At 45.0% G+C, this 20,450-nt stretch overlaps 1 protein-coding gene across 1 annotated transcript; it reads left to right on the top strand.

Moving 5' to 3' along the window:
• The first annotated feature begins 394 nt into the window (after positions 1–394).
• LOC145362366 (putative G-protein coupled receptor 139) lies at positions 395–15,824 on the top strand. The gene is made up of 2 exons (XM_080218429.1): positions 395–617; positions 14,923–15,824. The coding sequence occupies exons 1-2, from the start codon at positions 395–397 to the stop codon at positions 15,822–15,824; spliced, it is 1,125 nt and encodes a 374-aa protein (XP_080074555.1).
• The last annotated feature ends 4,626 nt before the right edge of the window (positions 15,825–20,450 follow it).

Here is a 20,450-nt window from a genome sequence, read left to right on the forward strand (position 1 = left end):
CTGTAGGTTGTTTTGTTCTTTGTATTTTCAATTTCCATACCTCCCTAGCCTCAACACCCCAACCAGGCTGTAAATATACTTTTTATACTTTGGGTATAAAAAGTGCTGGATTGAAGGGGGTTAAGTGAACCTGTTTGTTTAGTGACTGTAATTGATGTGAGTCTCCGTGGATTCGATTAGTGTGCCTGAAGGGATTCCTCTTTTGTACTAATAAGGGATCCCGTTCATTGTGTTGTCCCATAGAGCCAGCGGGAGCGACAAGTCAACACTAAGAGAGATCAGCCACTGTGGAGAGAGAGGGAAGAAGAGGAGAGATCAGAAACAGGGAACAATGGATTGGAATCTTCCAATAATGGATCAGAATCTGGAAACAATGAACTGGAATATTCCAACAATGGACCCGAATCTGGGAACAATGGATTGGAATGTTTCAACAATGGACCCGAATCTGGGAACAATGGATTGGAATGTTCCAACCAAGGACAGGAGTTTATTCCATTGGATTTCTAGGTTTACTGCAGATGATGGGATGATAACATCAGCTGATCGGATTCACTATCTACTGAAGGCGATTCAGTGCTTTTACTATCCCCTTGTGGCGATTGTTGGTGTTCCAGGTAAGTCACTGGCTGGAATTTTACCGGTCTAACCACCACGAGAATCAGAGCAGGCAAGGGGAGGAGCATGGGAAGGTATGTTAAACACGGTGGGATTTTTCAGTTTCGGGAAGAGTGAGGCTGTAAAGTCCCGTCCCCCTGTGTCCTGTTCCTAATTCTAAAAAGGCTGTTTAATTTTCTTGTCATTGACTGAACTTGGTTTGCTGCTCTTGTTGTTTCTGTTGAATCTGTGTATCTAGTTATAATTTCTTTCAGCAACTGACAAATGTCCCTCAGGACCAATGGACTAAGATGTCTTCTTTGTTCTGTGACTTTCCATAGACCTGTGGCGTCAAACGCTATTCTTTTGTGAGAAAAAGTTTGAGACCGAATCCGTTAAGAAAGATGTGGAAGCTATTGAGAGTGAGTAGAATGTTACAAGAATGTTGTCGGGATTGGGAGGCATGCCTTATGAAGATAGGTTGAGGGAGCGAGGTCTATTTTCCCTGGAGAGATATAGATTGAGAGGCGACCTGATAGAGGTTTATAAAATGTTGAGAGGAATAGATAGGGTGGATTCTCGGAGGCTATATCCCAGGGCTGAAATGGTCGCTACGAGAGGACACAGGTTTAAGGTGCTGGGGAGTAGGTGCAGAGGAGATGTCAGGGGTAAGTTTTTCACTCAAAGGTTGGTGAGTGAGTGGAATCGGCTTCCGTAGGTTGTGGTAGAGGCGAACTCGCTGGTGCCTTTTAAGAGACTTCTTGATGAGTACATGGGATTTAATGGGATTGAGAGTTATAGATAGGCCTGGTAGGTATGGATATGATTGGCGCAACTTGTGGGCCGAAGGGCCTGTTTGTGCTGTAGTGTTCTATGTTCTATGGATCCTTTAACCCTCTACATACAACACCAGTTCACTGCTAATCACCCACCCAGTAACCGGACCACATAATCCATCCACAGAACTCGTTTTACCCTCTGCAAAAAACATAAATTCATTTCTAATAATCCATACAGGCACCAGGCTGAAGGATCCATTGTATTTGTCATATCTGCATAGCAATATCTCACAGAGAGATCTTTCATGTTTTGAAAAAGTTTGAAGTTTATTCATTCGTGTCACAAGTCAGCAAATATCAACACTGCAATGAAGTTACTGTGAAGGTCCCCTTGTCGCCGCTCTCCGGTGCCTGTTCAGGAACACTGAGGGAGAATTTAGCAAAGATACCACCCACGCAATACAAATTTCAGAGTGTGGGGGGAATCGGGAGCAATTGGAAAAAATGTAAACACAGGGAAAACATGCAAATTCTGCACAAACAGTAGCCAAGCCTGGTATTGGAACAAACTTTCTGGTGCTTTGAGGCAACAATGCAATCCCCTGGCCCCCTACAAACTCACCTGCATTCACCAAAACACAAACACACATGCATACTCACACGCCCATACATAAATGCAACCGTTTGCTGATAGAAGTAATCCGATTACTCATTCCCACACACACAAGTTCAAGAATAACCAAAATGCTACAGCACTCCCAGAATCATACTCACTTAGGGACACTCCTATGGTACTCTTTCGCTCACACACACATCCACACATGACACACACACACACACACACACACACACTCACACATACATAATGATATAGACAATTTTAACACACAGGGACAAGGGCGGGGGCGGGGTGGAGTGAGATAACACTACTCCCTGCCCATTGATGGTGGTGTTTGCAGGTAAAATCAAACAACAGACTATAAACCAGATCCACGCCCAATTTCCAGCCTCTTGCGAACTTAACAGCAAAGGATATCCAACGGGTTCAACCCGCTGCCCATTTCTGAAAAGATGCTGAATAAATTATTTACATTTATTTTAATGCAAATTTAAATAAAACTCGCGACCCTGAGATGGAATAGTGTGGGACACTTGCCTTTACAGCCTCACTGGGAGAGGTTGTGTCCGGTGAGGAAAACAGCTTCCCGCACGTACAAGGATGAGTGATGATGATCTTCCCAGTAGAACTGAAAGCCATTGAGGACATCAGGCAAGAATGGGGGAAAAAGATCGGTGCCCCTTGGGCAGTGTTACCTGGCAGTGTCCACTGGGCAGAATGAGTATAATTTGGTGGCCATTTCAGAGACATGGTTGCAGGATGATAATGACTGGGAGTTGAATATCTGGTGGCATCAAACTGTTCAGAGGGACCGACAGGGAGGGAACGGAGTTGGTGTAGCTCTGATATTTAAGGATGACATCAGGGCAATAGTGAGACATGATATAGGTTCTATGGAAAAAAAGGTTGAATCCATTTAGATGGAAATTGGAAATAGTAAGGAGAAAAAGTCACTGATAGGTGTAGTCTATCGGCCACAAATAATGACATCATGGTGGGGGCGAAAAATAAACAAAAAAAGACAGATGCATGTAACAATGGTACAGCAATTATCATGGGGGATGTTAATCTACATATCAATTGGTCAAACCAGGTCGGTCAAGGCAGACTTGAGGAGGAGTTCATAGAATGTATCCAAAAAGGCTTCCTCGAAAAGATTGTAATGGAACCTACAAGGAAGCAAGCTATCCCAAATGTGGTCCTGTGTAACGAGACGGGAATAATTAATGATCTCACAGTTCGGGATCTTCTAGGAAGAAGCGATCACAGTATAGTTGAATTTAAAATACAGATAAATTTTGAGAAGGTCGAATTCAATACCAGTGTCTTATGCTTAAAGAAAGGAGACTGCAGTAGGATTAGGGAGGAGTTGGCTACTGTAGATTGGAAGCAAAAACTTTTTGGTGGGACAATTGAGGAACAGTGGAGGACTTTCAAAGCGGTTTTCACAGTGTTCAGCAAAAGTATGTAGCAGTGATAAGGAGGAAATGTAGAAAAAGAGATGATCTGACATGGATATCTGAAGAAACAAAAGAGGGTTTCAAATTGAAAAAAAAAAGTTTATGCAAAGTGGCAAAGATTAGTGGGAATCTGGAGGGTTGGGAAAACTTTAAAGGTCAACAGAAAGCCATGGGAAAAAAATTATAAAGGAAAGTAAAATGGATTATGAGATTAGACTGGCTCAGAATATTAAAACAGATAGCAAATGTTTCTACAAATAAATAAAACGAAAAAGATTGGCTAAAGTAAACTTTGGTCCTTTAGAACATGAACAGGGGAATGTAATAACTGGAAAAGAGGAAATGGCTGGGGTATAGAACAGGTATTTTGTATCAATCTTCACAGTGGAAGACACAAATAACATACCAAAAAAATGATGTCAGAAAGGCTAAGGGACGTGAGGACCTAGAAACTATCATTGTCAGAAAAGAGATAGTGCTGGGTCAGATAATGGTTCGAAAGACAGACAAGTCTCCTCGCCCAGATGGAATGGGAACTAAAAGAGTTGGTGGGAGAAATGGCAAATGCACTAGTGCCAATTTACCAAAATTCACTGGACTCTGGCGATGGTTCCCGCAGGTAAGAAACAGCAAGTGTGACACCACTGCTTAAAATAAAAAATAACATAGAAAAAAGGCGGGTAACAGTAGGCCGGTTAGCTTAACTTCTGTAGTAGGGAAAATGCTTGAATCTATCACCAAGAAAGAAATAGTGAAACATCTGGATATAAGTTGTCCAATTGGAAACATGCAGCATTGGTTCATAAAAGGCAGATCATGTTTGACTAATTAGGTGGAATTTTTTGAGAACATTATACGCGCAGTGGACACTGGGGAACCTGTGGATGTGTTGTATCTGGATTTCCCAAAGACATTTGACAAGGTGCCACATCAAAGACTGTTGGATAAGGTAAAGGTGCACAGTGTAACGGGTAATGTATTCGCATGGATAGAGGATTGGTTAACGAACGACAAGCAAAGAGTGGGGGTAAATGAGTATTTCCCAACTGGCGATCAGTGACTAGAGGTGTGCCTTGGGGGTCAATGTTGGGACTGCAATTGCTCATGAGAGGATTGGCTTATGAGGAGAGACTGAGTAGAGTGGGGCTGTACTCATTGGAAATCAGAAGAATGGGGGGTTATCTTACAAAAACATTGAAGAGTATGAAGGGAATAGATAAGATAGAAGTAGGGAAGTTGTTACCACTGGCAGGTGAAACTAGAACGAGGGGGCATTGCCTCAAAATAAGGGGGAGCAGATTTAGGACTGAGGAGAAACGTCTTCACACAGAGGGTTATAAATGTGTAGAAATCCCTGCCCATTGACGCAGTTGAGGGTACCTCATTGAATATTTTTAAAGAGTGGATTTTTTTTTATTTTTGAATAGTAAAGGAATTAAGGTTATGGTGAGCGGGTGGGTCAATGGAGCTGAGTACACAAAAAGATCAGTCATCGTCTTATTGAATGGTGGAGCAGGCTCGAAGGGCTAGATGGCCTCCTTCTGCTCCTAATTTGTATGTTCTTATGTTTTCATGAACCTGCTTCTGGGCCTGGCCAAACGAGCTATTAACAGGTCAAGGCAGCAGATGACTCAGGGGGCCGCCCAGCCCTACTGTTTGCCCCTCTACCACGGCTGCATTCATGGCTGTGTGTCCCTGGAGAGGCAGCATGCAGTGTCCGCGGGCACCATCCGGACATTCCGTGTTTGTTGGGCACCACAGAGATTGGCGTGGTTTAAGAACATAAGAACATAAGAAATAGGAGCAGGAGTAGGCCATCTAGCCCTTCGAGCCTGCCCCGCCATTCAATAAGATCATGGCTGATCTGTCGCTGCTCAGTTCCACTTTCCCGCCCTCTCCCCAGAACCCTTAATCCCCTCTCTTATCAAAAACCCATCAACCCGCGTCTTAAAAATATTTAGCGAGGCAGTCTCCACCACCTCAACGGGCAGAGAATTCCAGAGATTCACCACCCTTTGAGTGAAGAAGTTCCTCCTCAACTCCGTTCTAAACCGCCTCCCTTTTATCTTGAGGCTGTGCCCCCTAGTCCTACTGTCTTTTTTGAGCGGGAAGACTCTCTCCACCTCTATCCTATCCATCCCATTCATCATCTTATACGTCTCAATGAGATCTCCCCTCATTCTTCTAAACTCTAACGAGTACACGCCCAGTTTATTCAGCCTCTCCTCATAGCTCAACCCCCTCAACTCCGGTATCAGCCTAGTAAACCTCCTCTGCACTCCCTCCAAGGCCAAAATATCTTTGCGCAGGTGCGGCGCCCAAAACTGCACACAGTACTCCAGCTGCGGCCTCACCAATGCCCTATACAGCTGCAGCAAGACCTCCCTACTTTTATATTCAATCCCCCTCGCTATGAAGGCCAGCATCCCATTCGCCTTCCTGACCACCTGCTGCACCTGCAAGGTGGGTTTTTGTGACTCATGCACAAGGACCCCGAGGTCCCTCTGCACCGTCGCCTGCTGCAGTTTTTCGCCCCGTAAGTAATAGTCCTTCCTACCATTCTTCCTACCAAAGTGGACCACCTCACACTTGCCAACATTAAATTCCATTTGCCATTTCCTGGCCCATTCGCCCAGCCTATCTAGATCCTTCTGCAGACTCACCACACCCTCCGCACAATTTGCCGTTCCCCCAATCTTGGTGTCATCAGCAAATTTCGACACCCTACACTTGGCCCCCTCCTCCAGATCATCTATATAAATGGTAAAAAGCTGAGGCCCCAGCACCGACCCCTGGGGCACTCCACTAGTCACCATCCGCCAATCCGAATAGCACCCGTTGACCCCCACTCTCTGCCTCCTATTTGACAACCAATCCTCTATCCACGCTAACACCCTACCCCCAACTCCATGTCCCTCGACCTTCTGCAATAACCTCTTGTGAGGTACTTTGTCAAACGCCTTGCCTTCTGCTGTGTCTTTTGTTTCGTATCTTCCCTTCTTTTTGAGGGAGTTGCCTTTCTTGCTTGTCCCTCCACTTATTTAGTTGATTTGCCAAATAAGTTGGCTGGGGATAGTCACTTATTTGCTCATTTCGGCTCTCACTGTCACACTGAATAAGTTATGCAAATGGAGCAATGGCCAGACCTCGAAATGCTGCCTCTGCTACTAAGATATCTACTAAGAGATCTTACAATTATACTGGAAATAATATTTACGTACAGAGGGATCTGGGCACATAGTCCACAGGTCCCTAAACGTGGCAACAATGGTGGTGTTTAGCTGTTGGGAGGGTGAGTTAGGGAAGGGACTGATGGGGGGTGGGGTGAAGGGGTCCTTCAGCATTGGTTTTGATGAATGGGAAAGCGGCTGGGGGAATCCATTTAAGGGATATTGGGGGGGATGTTGGGTTCAGGTCCATCTAATGTTGTCAGCGGCAGTTTGAGAGCGGGGGATTGGGCTTATGTTGGGCTATAGGGGGTTGGGAGAACTCCCTCTACCTGTGGCAGTTGGGGAGTCGTTGGATTCCCACTGTGAGGTTGTTTGCTCGGTGAATTGTGGGGTATTTCCTTAGTTTTGCATTGGATATTTCCTTCCCTTCTTCTTGTCTTTCTTGTCTTTGCCTTGTTGGCTTTGGAATGTTGAGAGTGGGATGGATCTGCCCCCGATCTGGGGGTTGATGGAGGAAGGGGTGTGTCCCACTTTCCGCTTTCTTCCTTGTTTTTCCATTATTTTATCGACCTCTATTAGATCACTCCTCAGCCTTCGACGCTCCAGAGATAAAAAGTCCCAGTCTATCCAACCTTTCCTTTTAACAGAAATGATCAACTCCCGGTAGCATCCTAAGTAAATATTTTCTGTACTCTTTCTAGTTTAATAATATATTTTCTGTAATAGGGTGACCAGAACTGTGCACGGTATTCCAAGTGTGGCCTCATCAATGTCTTGTACAATTTCAACAGGACATCCCAACTCCTGTAATCAATGTTCTGACCAATGAAACCAAGCATGCCAAATGCCAAATACCTTCTTCACCACCCTGTCCACCTGAGACACCACTTTCAACGAGCTATAAACATGTACCCCGAGATCTCTTTGTTCCGTACGTCTCCCCAGCGCCCTACCATTAAATAATTTCTGCCCTGGTTCAATCTACCAAAGTGCATCACCTCACATTTATTTAAATTAAACGCCATCTGCCATCCGTCAGCCCACTGGCCCAATTGATCAAGATCCCGTTGCAAACGGAGATAACTTTCTTCACTGTCCACTATGCCACCAACCTTGGTGTTATCTGCAAACTTTCTAACCATTCCTCCTATACTCACATCCAAATCATTAATATAAATGAAAAATAACAGTGGACCCAGCACTGATCCCTGAGGTTCACTGCTGGCCACAGGCCTCCAGTTTAAAAAAAAATCCTCTACAACAAAACTCTGGCTTCTGTCAAGATGCCAATTTTCTATCAATTTAGATACTTCACCCTGGATCCTGTGAGATTTAACCTTTTGCAACAACCTACCATTCGGGATCTTGTCAAAGGCCTTGCTAATGTCCATGAGGCAACAACAACTGCACTGCCCTCATCAATCGTCTTCACAGCGCGAGGGAGCCAGGTTCGATTCCTGGCTTGTGTCACTGTTCTGCACGTTCTCTCCGCGTCTGTATGGATTTCCTCTGGGTGATCCGGTTTCCTCCCACTCTGTGTGAGTTAGCTGGATTGCCGAAATTTCCCCTCAGTACCAGGGGGGCACGAGCAAGCGTAAATAGGGATTGCCGGCATAGGAATGAGTGGTTTCTCGTCTGTGCAGACTTGAAGGGTCAAATGGCCTCCTTCTGCACTGTTGAGATTCTATGGATAAGAGAGGCCATGATCTAGGCGGGTTGTTATGACAACATTTTTTTTTCAATGTGAAATTCAGGTTTCTCTCATAAAACATTCCCACATGAATCATTGAAACAGGAATGGGATTTAACAGCAAGGTTAATGTTCAGCTTGGCAATTCAGGAGAGCGCTGTGCTGATTGACATTTTAACATGAAATATTAAAATGTTGAAATGTTTTTACATGTACATAGATATGATAGGCATAGACGGATATGGGCCAAAGGGAGAATTGGGATTATCTTACGGGTAAAGTGTTAAATTAAAAGGGCGGCACAGTGGCACATTGGTTAGCACTGCTGCTTCACAGCTCCAGGGCCCTGGGTTCAATTCCTGGCTTGGGTCACTGTCTGTGTGGAGTTTGCACATTCTCCTCGTGTCTGCATGGGTTTCTACCGGGTACTCCGGTTTCCTCCCACAGTCCAAAGATGTGCGGGTTAGGTTGATTGGCCATGCTAAGAAATTGCCCCTTAGTGTCCAGGGATAAGTGGGTATAATGTGTAAGGATATGGGAGTAGGGCCTGGGTGGGATTGTGTTTGGTGCAGACTCGAAGGTCCTCTTTCTGCACTGTAGGGTTCTATGATCTATATTGGCACGTTGGTTTCTATTGTCATGGCAGCGCCTTTCATCAAGGTAGCATTAGTGGAACTGTTGAAGATGTTTTTTATTATTATTCATTCCGGGCACATGGATGTCGCTGGCTGGACCAGCATTTATTGCCCGTCGCTAGTTGCCCTTGAACTGGGTGGCTCGCTAGGCCATTTCAGAGGGTAGCTGAGAGTCAACCACATTGCTGTGCCTCTGGAGTCACAAGTAGGCCAGAGCAGGTAAGGACAGCGGATTTCCTTCCCTGAAGGAACCAGATGATGTTTTTATACAATTGACAATGGTTTCGTTGTAATCAGTAGATTTTTAATTCCTTTTTTTATTGGATTCAAATTTCACCATCTGCAGTGTCAGGATTCAAAGCCAGATTCCCAGAACATCAGGTGAGTTTGTGGATTTACAGTCTAACAGTAATACCAATAGGCCATCACTTCCCGAGCTTGTGTTGAGGATATTGCAATGTAGGTTTGGTTTGGATAGAGACAAAGAGGAGCTCGGCATATGTGTAAGTGAATTTATTAATGTCACAAGTCGCCTTACAGGAACAATGAAGTAAAATTACTGTTACAATCTCCTCATCGCCACACTCCAGAGACTGTTCGGCTGCACTGAGACAGGATTCAGCATGGCCAATGCACCTAACCAGCACATCTTTCAGACTGTGGGAGGAAACTGGAGCATCCGGAGGAAACCCATGCAGACACGGGGAGAATGTGAAAACTCCACACAGGGATCCAAAGCCGGGAATCAAACTCGGCTCCCAGGCACTGTGAGGCAGCAATGCTAATATTGTGCCACCCCAATGAAGTCTCCAGTGATTGTGTACATTCTGTTTCAAGTACTCTAAATCCTAAAAAAAGCTTAGTGAATTATTTTAGTACTTAATGAATCACCTCAAAAATTATTGGAGGAGATGAATGATAGAAAGTTCAATGACCGGTGTTATCCTTACAGTAAGATTTAGGGCCATATCACGATGGAAAACAAACAGATTTATGTTAAAATTTGATGTAAATTATGTCGAAACCAACACTACTTGTGCATTGAGAGGCACATTCGGGTCTCCATATTTAAATAGTAACATTGATCTTCAAAGAAAACATGTACCATGATCATTCCAATGCGGGTAAAATAGCTTGTCAAAGAGGCGGTGCTGACTCGATGGGCCATAGGAAGTCCTTCTGCACTGCCGTGTCTGACCCACCATTATTTCCAACTTTCCATATCTCCCTGACACTCAGCACCCCATCGAGGCTGTAAATTTTCTACTTTGTGTACAGAAAGCATTGGATTGAAGGGGGTTAGGTGAAGCTGTTTGTTAAGTGACTGTAATTGATGTGAGTCTCCATGGATCTGATTAGTGTGCCTGGAGGGTTTCCCTCTTCTATTAATAAGGGACTCCGTTAACGGGAGCGAGAGCTCCGACACTAACAGAGATCAGCGGCTGTGGAGAGAGAGGGAGGGAGAGGAGAGATCAGAATCTGGGAAGAATGGATTGGAATGTTCCAACAATGGATCAGAATCTGGGAACGATGGATTGGAATGTTCCAACAATGGATCAGAATCTGGGAACAATGGATTGGAATGTTCCAACAATGGATCAGAATCTGGGAACAATGGATTGGAATGTTCCAACAATGGGTCAGAATCTGGGAACGATGGTTTCGAATGTTCCAACCGAGGACAGGAGTTTATTTTATTGGATTTCTACATTTACTGCAGATGATTGGTGGATAACATCAGCTGATCGGATTGTGTTTTTACTGAACGTGTTTCAATGCTTTTACTATCCCCTCCTGGTGATTGTTAGTGTTCCGGGTAAGTCCCTGGCTGGAACTGTACCAGCCCGACCACCACTGGAATCAAAGCAGGCGAGGGTCGGAGCATAATTAAGTCAGAGAGGGTTACAACTTGGAAATAGGCCCTTAGGTCAAACTTTTTTAAACCCGTAAACTAATCCCAATTCTCCCTTTGGTCCATATCCCTCTATGCCTATCGTATGTATGTACATGTAAAAATGCTTTTTAAAAGACAAAATTGTACCCGCCTCTACGACTACCTCTGGCAGCTTGTTCCAGCCATTCACCACCCTCCGTGTGAAAAACAAAATGCTTACTGGACACTTTTCTCTCTCACCTTAAACTTATGCCCTGTAGTTTTAGACTGCACTGCCTTTGGGAAAATATATTGATGATCTAGCTGATCTGCGTCCCCTATCTGTCAGGGAGTGGGAGCAAACCAGAGCTACCGGGAGGAAACCCACGCAGACACAGGGAGAACTTGCAGACTCTGCACAGACAGTAGCCAAGCCTGAAATTGAATCTGGGCCTCTGGTGCTGTGAGGCAACAAATGTTGTCCCCTATAGCACCACAAACTCTCCTAGAATTACAGAAACACAAACACCCAGACACAGCCACAAACACTGACATAAATACACACGTGCTGGGAGAAACAATCAGATTAAAGCATTTCCTCCTAGTCATAAACAAACTCAAGAACAACCAAAATTACGTTAACACTCCAGAAAAATGAACACTTAAGAATGACAAACTCGGATGGCATTATCTTTCTCTCTCATACACACACGCACACACGCACACACACACACACACACAAACACACACACACACACACACACACGCACACACACACACACACACACACACACACACAAACACACACACAAACACACACACACACACACACGCACACACACACACGCACACACACACGCACAAACACACACACACACACACACACACGCACGCACACACACACACACAAACACACACACACACACACACACGCACACACACACACACACAAACACACACACAAACACACACACACACACGCACACACACACACGCACACACACACACACAAACACACACACACACACACACACACGCACGCACACACACACACACAAACACACACACACACACACACGCACACACACACACACAAACACACACACAAACACACACACACACACGCACACACACACACGCACACACACACGCACAAACACACACACACACACACACACACACGCACACACACACACACACACACACACAACTTAGTTAACAACTTCTCCCTGCCCCTTGATGGCAAGGTGAGCAGTAAAACCGTGTGAAAGCCTAGAACGCCGAGGTCCACGTCCAATTTCCCACCTCTTGCCATCTTCACTGGCAACAGATTTTCGGCGGATTCAGCCTGCCGCCCATTTCTGGCAAGAGGCTGAATAAATCATGGAAATTTATTTTAAGAAAACAAATTTAAATAACTTTAGCGATCCCGGGAAGGAATTGTGTCGCACACTTGCCTTTGAAGCCTCACCGGGAGAGGTTGTGTCTGGTGAGGAAAACAGCCAGTCCACGTGCATGTGGACGAGTCGTGATGACCTCGTCTGTAAAACCGAAGGCCATTGAGGGCAGTGGGCAAGGTCGAGGACAAAGGTAGGTGCCCCTGGGCAATGTCCACCAGGCAGGACCAAGGAATGGGGTACGAGGTAGCAGAGTCTACAAGAGCGGAGGCTGTAGGTAGTGGGGCACATTCTGAACGGAGTTGTTGGGTCATAGAGGGTCCAACTACGACTCTGCACGCTGTCTGTGAGGTGGGGTGGTTCGCACTGCCACTCTGGGTGTGATCAGTTGTGGTAGGGAGGAGGCATCACTGCCTCTCTGCATGCACAGTGGGGTAGGAAGGGATCTCACTGACTCTCTGCATGCACAGTGGGGTAGGAAAGGAATGCCCTGCTGCCTCTCTGCATGCACAGTGGGATACATAGGTTTGGAACAGGTTTAATCTTGTGAACTAACAGGTTGAACAGCACAAAACGGCCCATTATGTTGGAACTGGTCATCAAACACCTTTCCAATAGAATCTCATTTTCCAGCACTCGATCCACAGCCTTGTATACTCTGGCGTTTGAATTACTGATCTAAATGCCTCTTGTGGTTGTTCCCGCTTCTACCATCCTCTCAGGCCCTGAGCTGCAGATCCCAGCACCCTGTGGATGGAAACATTTTTCCTCAAATCCACACAGAAATCTGCCCTTTACCTTAATTCCACACCTGCTGGTTAATGAAACCTCTACTGAAGGGAAAATGTTTCTTCCTATCATTGTGCGACATAAGTTTGTACATATCTCTTATGTTTCCACCCCACCCACCCCACTTAAAAACACTGCCACCACCACCCAGTACACCCGCTCCCTTCCAGTGTCTCTGCTCTAAGTTAAAAACCCAGCCTAACCAGCCTTCGTAGATGGCGAGAGTCGCAGCTGACATGCCAAATGTCCATAAATGACTGAAAAAAATAGAGGCGTTCATAGTTTTTTTTTAAATTACAGTGTGGTCATGGAGGAGGCAGGAGAGGTTGTTGGTGATCTGGACTCTAAAACCTGAAGCTCTCCACCATTTGAACTTCATCCACTGATGTAGATACGGACAGGTAGCCCACTATGCTTCCTTAAGTCGGTTTGCTTCGTTGACATTGAGGAAGAGATTATTGTTGCCACCCCAGTTCACCCAGATTCTTTGTCTTTCCTTTAATCATCGTTGTTTCAGATCTGACCCACTACAGGTGTCATCAGCAAACTTGGAAATTGATTTGGAGGGGAACTTGGCCACACAGTCACCAGGGTATGAAAGTAGAAAGGGCCGAGGAGACAGCTTGACGGGGCAGCACTGTTGAGGATGATTGTGGAGGAGGTTTCTGTTGACTACCCTTATTTATTGCTGTCTGTGCGCCAGGAAGTTCAGAATCAAATTGCAGAGGCAGGAGTCAAATCCCAGGCCCCAGGATTTGGACATGAGTTTGGTTGGAATAATAGTGTTCAATGATGAGGAACTGTAGTTGGTGTTATAGGGTTGACTGTAAGGTCAGGGGGATGACATTTGTGGACCTGTTGTGGATGTAGGTGAACTGTAGTGGATCCAGGCAATCTGGAAAGCCGGAACTTATTCATGCCATGACTAACCTTTAGATGCATTTCATAATATTGGATGCCAGAATCACCGGATGACATTCATTAAGACCACCTGCTTGGCTTTTCCTTTGGACCTGGCCTTTGTTTGTGTTTTTACCTGGTGCATAGACTGGCAACATTCCTGCTGAGAGATGATTCATGGAGCTGAACAGATCCAGTAGAACAAAGTGGGACAGCAGCAATTGCACTGAGTATTATGGATGACAGCTATTCGCTGAACCCTGAAGTTTTCATCCACTGTTTCAAGCGAACGCTCGTACTTGTGTTCTGTGCCAATCGAGTGTCAGATTACTATTACTTCCTGTGTTCTACTAACAGTGGCCACACTGTTGTGGTCTCCTCTCCAGGGTACAGTTCTGTGCAAATATAATAGAGATTCTGTGATGTCAAGGCATCAGGATCTCCCTCTGCCAACTGTTAGAAATGTCCAGGGGAAAGGCTCAAACCAGCACTGTTTGGTACCAGCTCTGTTGCGGGGGTTGTCAGTGAGCTGTCTGAGAGACAATAAATTACCACCTATAGGACTCCAGTCAAGGTTTTCTGTCAGAGTTTAAGCCCTCAGACATCTTAACCTGCAAATCCTCCACAGGTTAGAGGGACTATTTACTTGTAGCTGAGTGAGAGTCAATGTTGTGGACTCTCTCCCAAATGTGTACCATTGTGTTGCTACCATGGAGCAGCACAGAGGCACAGTGGTTAGCACTGCTGACTCACAGCATCAGCGACATGGGTTCAATTCGAGACTTGGGTCAGTAGCTGTGTCGAGTTTGGACCATCTCCCCGTTTCTGTGTGGGTTTCCTCCGGATGCTCCACTTTCCTCTCACACTGCAAAAGACGTGCTAGATTTTTAAAAAAAGATGAAAGCGATTTTATGTGTGTACATTATTTTTTATTTCAACACATCATCAGTCTAAATGGTAACTTCTTCCCATGAATCGTGTCTAATTTTATTCTTTATTTCCCTTCCTGACAGTGAACATAATCACAATTGTGACACTGACAAGCAGAAACTGTGGTCTGTCCAAATGTGTCACTCGTTACCTGGTGGCCATGTCAGTGGGGGATCTGCTGGTCGTTATCCTCGACCTGATAATGAGACAGATTCCCATTCTTTATCCAGAACAGTTTTCCTTCCTGCTGTCGCTCCCCGTGTGTAACATCCACGCTGTCCTGCTTTATGCAGCCACTGACTGTTCTGTCTGGTTCACCGTCACTTTCACCTTTGATCGATTTGTGGCCATTTGCTGCCCCAAGCTGAAAAGTAAATATTGCACTGAGAAATCGGCGGCTGTGGTTCTGGGAACAGTGACGACGCTGAGTTTTTTAAAGAACATTTTCTGGTATGTGATGTTATTAAATAGATATTGGCTGGCGAACCTTCCCTGGTTTTGTGATATCAAAATAGAGTTTATGTTCTCTCCGGTCTGGGGAATAATCGAGTTCCTCCACCACATTTTAACGCCATGTGTCCCATTTGTTCTGATTCTGCTGCTCAATGCTCTCACCGTCAGACACATTTTAGTAAGCAGCAGAGCCCGCAGGAGGCTCCGGGCTCACAACAGTGGGGAGAATCCCAGAGACCCAGAGATGGAGAGTCGAAGGAAATCCATCATTTTACTGTTTGTTATCTCAGCCAATTTCATCCTCTTATGGTCAACATTCATGGTATTTTCTATATGGACACGAGTATTTTTTTTGGGCTATTGGTCGGTAACATTAGATAAGTTTGTTATGGAATTGGGCCTAATGCTGCAACTCCTGAGTTGCTGCACAAATACTGCTGTTTATGCTGTGACACAAACTCACTTCAGACAGCAGCTGAAAAATCTACTGAAATATCCCTTCACTGCAATTCTTCAATTCATTTCTCCCTGAGATAAAACTACATCCTCAAGACACCTAACTCTTTCTATTGGACATGCAAACTGTAAATCACCTAACAGCCTCACAGTGACAGAAAGAGGGACAACTAGACTGAGAGAAAGCGGCAAGGATAGCAATAGTGAAAGTGATAAAGAGAAATAGATTGAGAGAGAGAGGGCATTACACAGAGACATGAAGAGCAACAGAGTTTGAAATAGTTCCTAACAGGTACAGGGAAATAAACAGACAGATAGAAAGACAGAGGGAAACAGCAGAGGCAGAGAGAGAAACTCTCTCAGAGCGAGAGAGACAGGGATATAGAGTGTGGAAAACAGTGAGGGAGATATACAGGGAATAAGAAAGAGAGGCAGTGGACGACTTATGGGAGGATGTAATTAGAGAGGGAGACAGAGACAAAGTAGAAACAAGAGACACAATTGAGGCAGAGAGAAATAGCCAGACACAGAGAGAAAAAGAGATACAGAGACAGAACATGAGTGAGTGGGAAAGAGTGAGACTGAGAGAGTATAATGGACAGAGCGAGAGAAGGATAGACTGACAAATAAGTTAAACGGTGACAGAGATGGAAAGGGAAAGGGAGATTGAGACAAAGCAGAAGAAGGTGAGAGAGAGAGACTGAGAGGGGGCAGGAGAGACATATAAAGAGGGTAGGCTGAAGGAGACTGAGGAAGAGGCAGGGAGACAGGCAGAGGAGCATATAGAGAGGCAAAGGCACAGAGAAAGAGAGATGGAGAGAGAGATGCAAAGAAAGACAGAAAGAGACAGAGAGACATTGTTAATGACTTTAACGATAACCGTCAGGTGGAGTTATTGGAATATGACTTCCCTGATTGAGGCAGTTAATGCTGTCCAATCCGGGAGCCCTGCAGACATATACATATGGTACGTGTAACTTACCGGAACACAGGATGTGTATATTCAGGGTATGGCCTGGTGGTTTTATCACTAGGCTATTAACACAGAAACTCAGCTAATGTTCTGGGCACGCGGGTTCCAATCCCATCACGGCAGGTGGTGGAATTTGAATAAATATATGTGGAATTCAGAATCAGCTGGTGACCAAAAAGAAACATTGTCAATTTTCTGAAAAAAAAACTGGTTCAACAATGCGCAGAGAAGGTTATCTGTTGTCCTTCCATGGTCAGGACTAAATGTGACTCCAGGACCACAGCAATGTGGTTGACAATTAAGTTGAAACTTAATCGCCTTCTGAACATGGACAACTAAGAGGCTGAGTCGCTACGGCAGATACCTTGAGTTGGCAATGATTAACAGATACTTGTTGTGCCCTCAGTGGAAGAGAAAGGAACAACAATTTTTTTTCCAAAACTCTCCCAGCGGCTGCCAATAATATTGGCAATAAAATCAATTCCCGGCGCGCCGGAAACTTTGGAAAGAATTCCAGGCACTCCAGTTCCTGCTCTCCATTTCCGCCAGTGGGAATCTCAGAGTATGATATGGACACAGCGGGGTAAGCCTCTCGATCACCCGATAAAGGGAATTCGGGCCAAAACGCTCATGGTGGAAGAGGCGAGCTCCGGTCTAGTGAACCCCAGTCACTTCCAAGGCTGAGCAGGAGGAACAGGACGCAGCATAGAAACTCCATAAAATGCTTCCAAGACGATCAGCCCTTGGTGGTTACTCAGACCTAGAGGGTGAGGGGGCAATGACTTCAAAATGGTTCATGAGTTGGACATAGGCAAATATAAACTATCGAACTGAGGCCTGTGAAATCTGCCCACTCAGGGAGCTCCACAAAGTACAATCTGCAGAGGGTGAAACGCTGAGAGTTGGGGTAAGTGTGGGACTTTAGGGAAGTGGATGGAGCGGTGTTGCTGTGTCTTGTGTCCCTTACTACCCATTCCCTTACTGCCAGGTTAGTGTGGGTAGGTGTCGACCAGACATTACGGTTCGGAAAGTGATGTGGGACAAACAGAAGCAGCTGATTGTTGAGTAAGTCCTTGGAAGGAAAACAGAAGGAATTTTCTGTGTAGCTCCTACTGATGTCATAGCTTCAGGAAGGATTCCTGATGTTATTAATATTCTGGGCACGAATCACATCACTGCAACTGATGGGATTTGAATTGAATAAAAATTGTCTGGAATTAAAAATCTACTGATAAGCATAAAACCATATTTGAATGTTGAAAGAACCAATTCCATTCACTAATGTATTTTAGGGAAGAAATCTGCCAGAGGGATGGGAATAAAGCAAAGTAAATTAACTGAAGTGGAACAAGAGAGCAGGCCAGTAAGGCTCAGAGAAAGAGCGGGCACGGTGTGGCTCCTATTCAAAGAGAGTCCAGCAGACTGAAGTGCATTTGTTTCAATGCAAGAAGTGTAACAGGTTAGGCAGGTGGAATTAGAACTTGGATTCGTACTTGGAAGAGTGATGTTGTTACTATTATTGAGACTTGATTAAGGAAAGGAGAGCAATGGCAGCTTAACGCACAAGGATACAGATGGTTCAAGACGTGTAGGCGGAGGTGTAAAAGAAGAGGGGCATTTTCACGACTGCTAAGGAGAGTATCACAGCAGTACTGCATGAGGGTTGTACCTACTGTCCTTCCGAGGGCTCATTCAAAGAGGCCATAATGGTAGAGCTCAGGAATAGGAAGGGTGTAGTCACAATATTCGAGGTTTACTATTGGCCTCCCAACAACCGACGGGAGATAGAGAAACAGGTAGGAAGGAGATTTTGGCAAGGTGTTAAAGTTACAGCGTTGTTGCGCTCAGAGATTTAACTTCCCCGAAATTGACTTGGATTCATTTCGTGCTCAGTGCATGGTTGGGACAGCTTTTGTGAGGAGCATTCAGGAGGGCTTCTTGAAGCATTATATAGATAGTCCAACTAGGGAAGCGGCTGGACTGGACTTGGTATTGAGGAATCAGCCTGGACAGGTGGTCGACATTTCAGTCGGGAGCAGATCGAGAACAGCGACCACAACACAGTAAGCTTTAAGGTACAGGTGGATAAAAATAAATGCAGTCCTCAAGTGAAGATTCTAAATTGGGGGAAGGCTAATTAACCAACATCAGGCAGGAACTGAAGAATGTAGATTGAGGGCTGATGTCTGAGGTCAAATCAACATCTGGCACATGGGAGGTTTTCAAGTGTAAGTTGATAGGAATTCAGGATTGGCATAAACCAGTAAGGATGAAGGATAGGCGTGGCAAATTTCGGGAACATTGAATAACAACAACTATTTTAAGCCTAGTCAAAGAGAAAAATGAAGAATGTGTCCAGTCTAGGAAGACACAAAACAATTATGGAATACAAGGAAATTCAAAAGAAACTTAAGCAACGAGTAAGGAGTTCTAAAAGGGGTCACAAAAATTCTTTGGCCGCAGAATGGAGAAAAATCCCAAGGCGTTTTAACATATATGAGGGACAAAAGGTTAGCCAGTGGGAGGGTTGGCACACTCGAGGACAGGTGAGGTATTAAGAACAAAAGAGCATAAGGAATAGGAGCAGGAGTGGGTCTTCTAGCCCTTCGAGCCTGCCCCGCCATTCAATAAGATTTTGGCAGATCTGAAGTGGATCAGCTCCACTTTCCCGCTTTCACCCCATAACCCTTAATTCCCTTGTTTATCAGAAATGTATCTACCCGTGACTTAAATATATTCAACGAGGTAGCCTCCACCACTTCAATGGGCAGAGAATTCCAGAGATTCACCACCCTTTGAGTGAAGAAGTTCCTCCTCAACTCCGTTCTAAACTGCACCGCCCCCGCCCCCCTAGTGCCCTATATTTCTGCTATCCTTTCTAAGCGGGAAGAATCTCTCTAAATCTACCCCATCTATCTCGTCAATCTCTAGAAAATTTCCCCCCACCCCCAGCCTTCTAAACTCTAATGAGTATAGACCCAGTCTATTAAATCTCTCCTCATAGGCTAACATCCTCATCTCTGGTATCAGCCAAATGAGCCTTCTCCGCACTCCCTCCAAGGCCAATGTATCCTTCCGCAAATGTGGCGACCAAAACTGCGCACAGTACTCCAGTTGCGGCCTCACCAGTGCCCTGTACAGTTGCAGCAAGCCCTCCCTGCTTTTATTTTCTATCCCCCTCGCTATGAAAACCAGTAAATTCCGTGTATTAGCGATTGCCAATAAATGCTGGCCTTACCAGCTGGTATACAGCACATGAAAGAATAAGAAATAGCAACTGAAATCAGCATTTCACAACACCTGCAATAGCAAAGCTGCTCCAGGAGATGGCAGTGAAACTGTGCTCTTTGGCACGGCACGATACACATCATCTCAGTTATTTCTGTAATGGACTCAATCTTTGTCCATCCTAAACGTGACCCAGTTTACATGACACGAAATCATATTTCTGATTATATGGCAATAATTCTCTGTTGATTCTGTACTCAGTGAAATCCCAGTTGTACCAAGTTGTACTGCACCAAGCCCCATTTGACATTACACCATTCATTCTGGCAGTTATGACAGCACGGAATTAATTCTCGTCTAATGTCATGAAACTCCATATCTCCGCTGTTACTTCACTGGACCGTCTCTCTCCTGATAATGCACTAGGACATGTTACTGTTTGCATTACACGAGGCTTCGCCTCAGTTATTACATTGTTGGAACCTGCCAGGTATAAATAAA

Source organism: Carcharhinus amblyrhynchos, unplaced genomic scaffold (assembly GCF_965287045.1).
Source record: "Carcharhinus amblyrhynchos unplaced genomic scaffold, sCarAmb.v2.hapA scaffold_38, whole genome shotgun sequence".
In the NCBI taxonomy this organism is placed as follows: domain Eukaryota; kingdom Metazoa; phylum Chordata; class Chondrichthyes; order Carcharhiniformes; family Carcharhinidae; genus Carcharhinus; species Carcharhinus amblyrhynchos.

What these genes read in the sequence shown, in the direction of transcription:
- LOC145362366 (XM_080218429.1), top strand. Translation starts at nt 395, where the DNA reads ATGGACCCGAATCTGGGAACAATGGATTGGAATGTTTCAACAATGGAC. An exon ending in GGCGATTGTTGGTGTTCCAG is followed by an intron (nt 618 to 14,922) that starts GTAAGTCACTGG and finishes CCTTCCTGACAG; the next exon opens with TGAACATAATCACAATTGTG.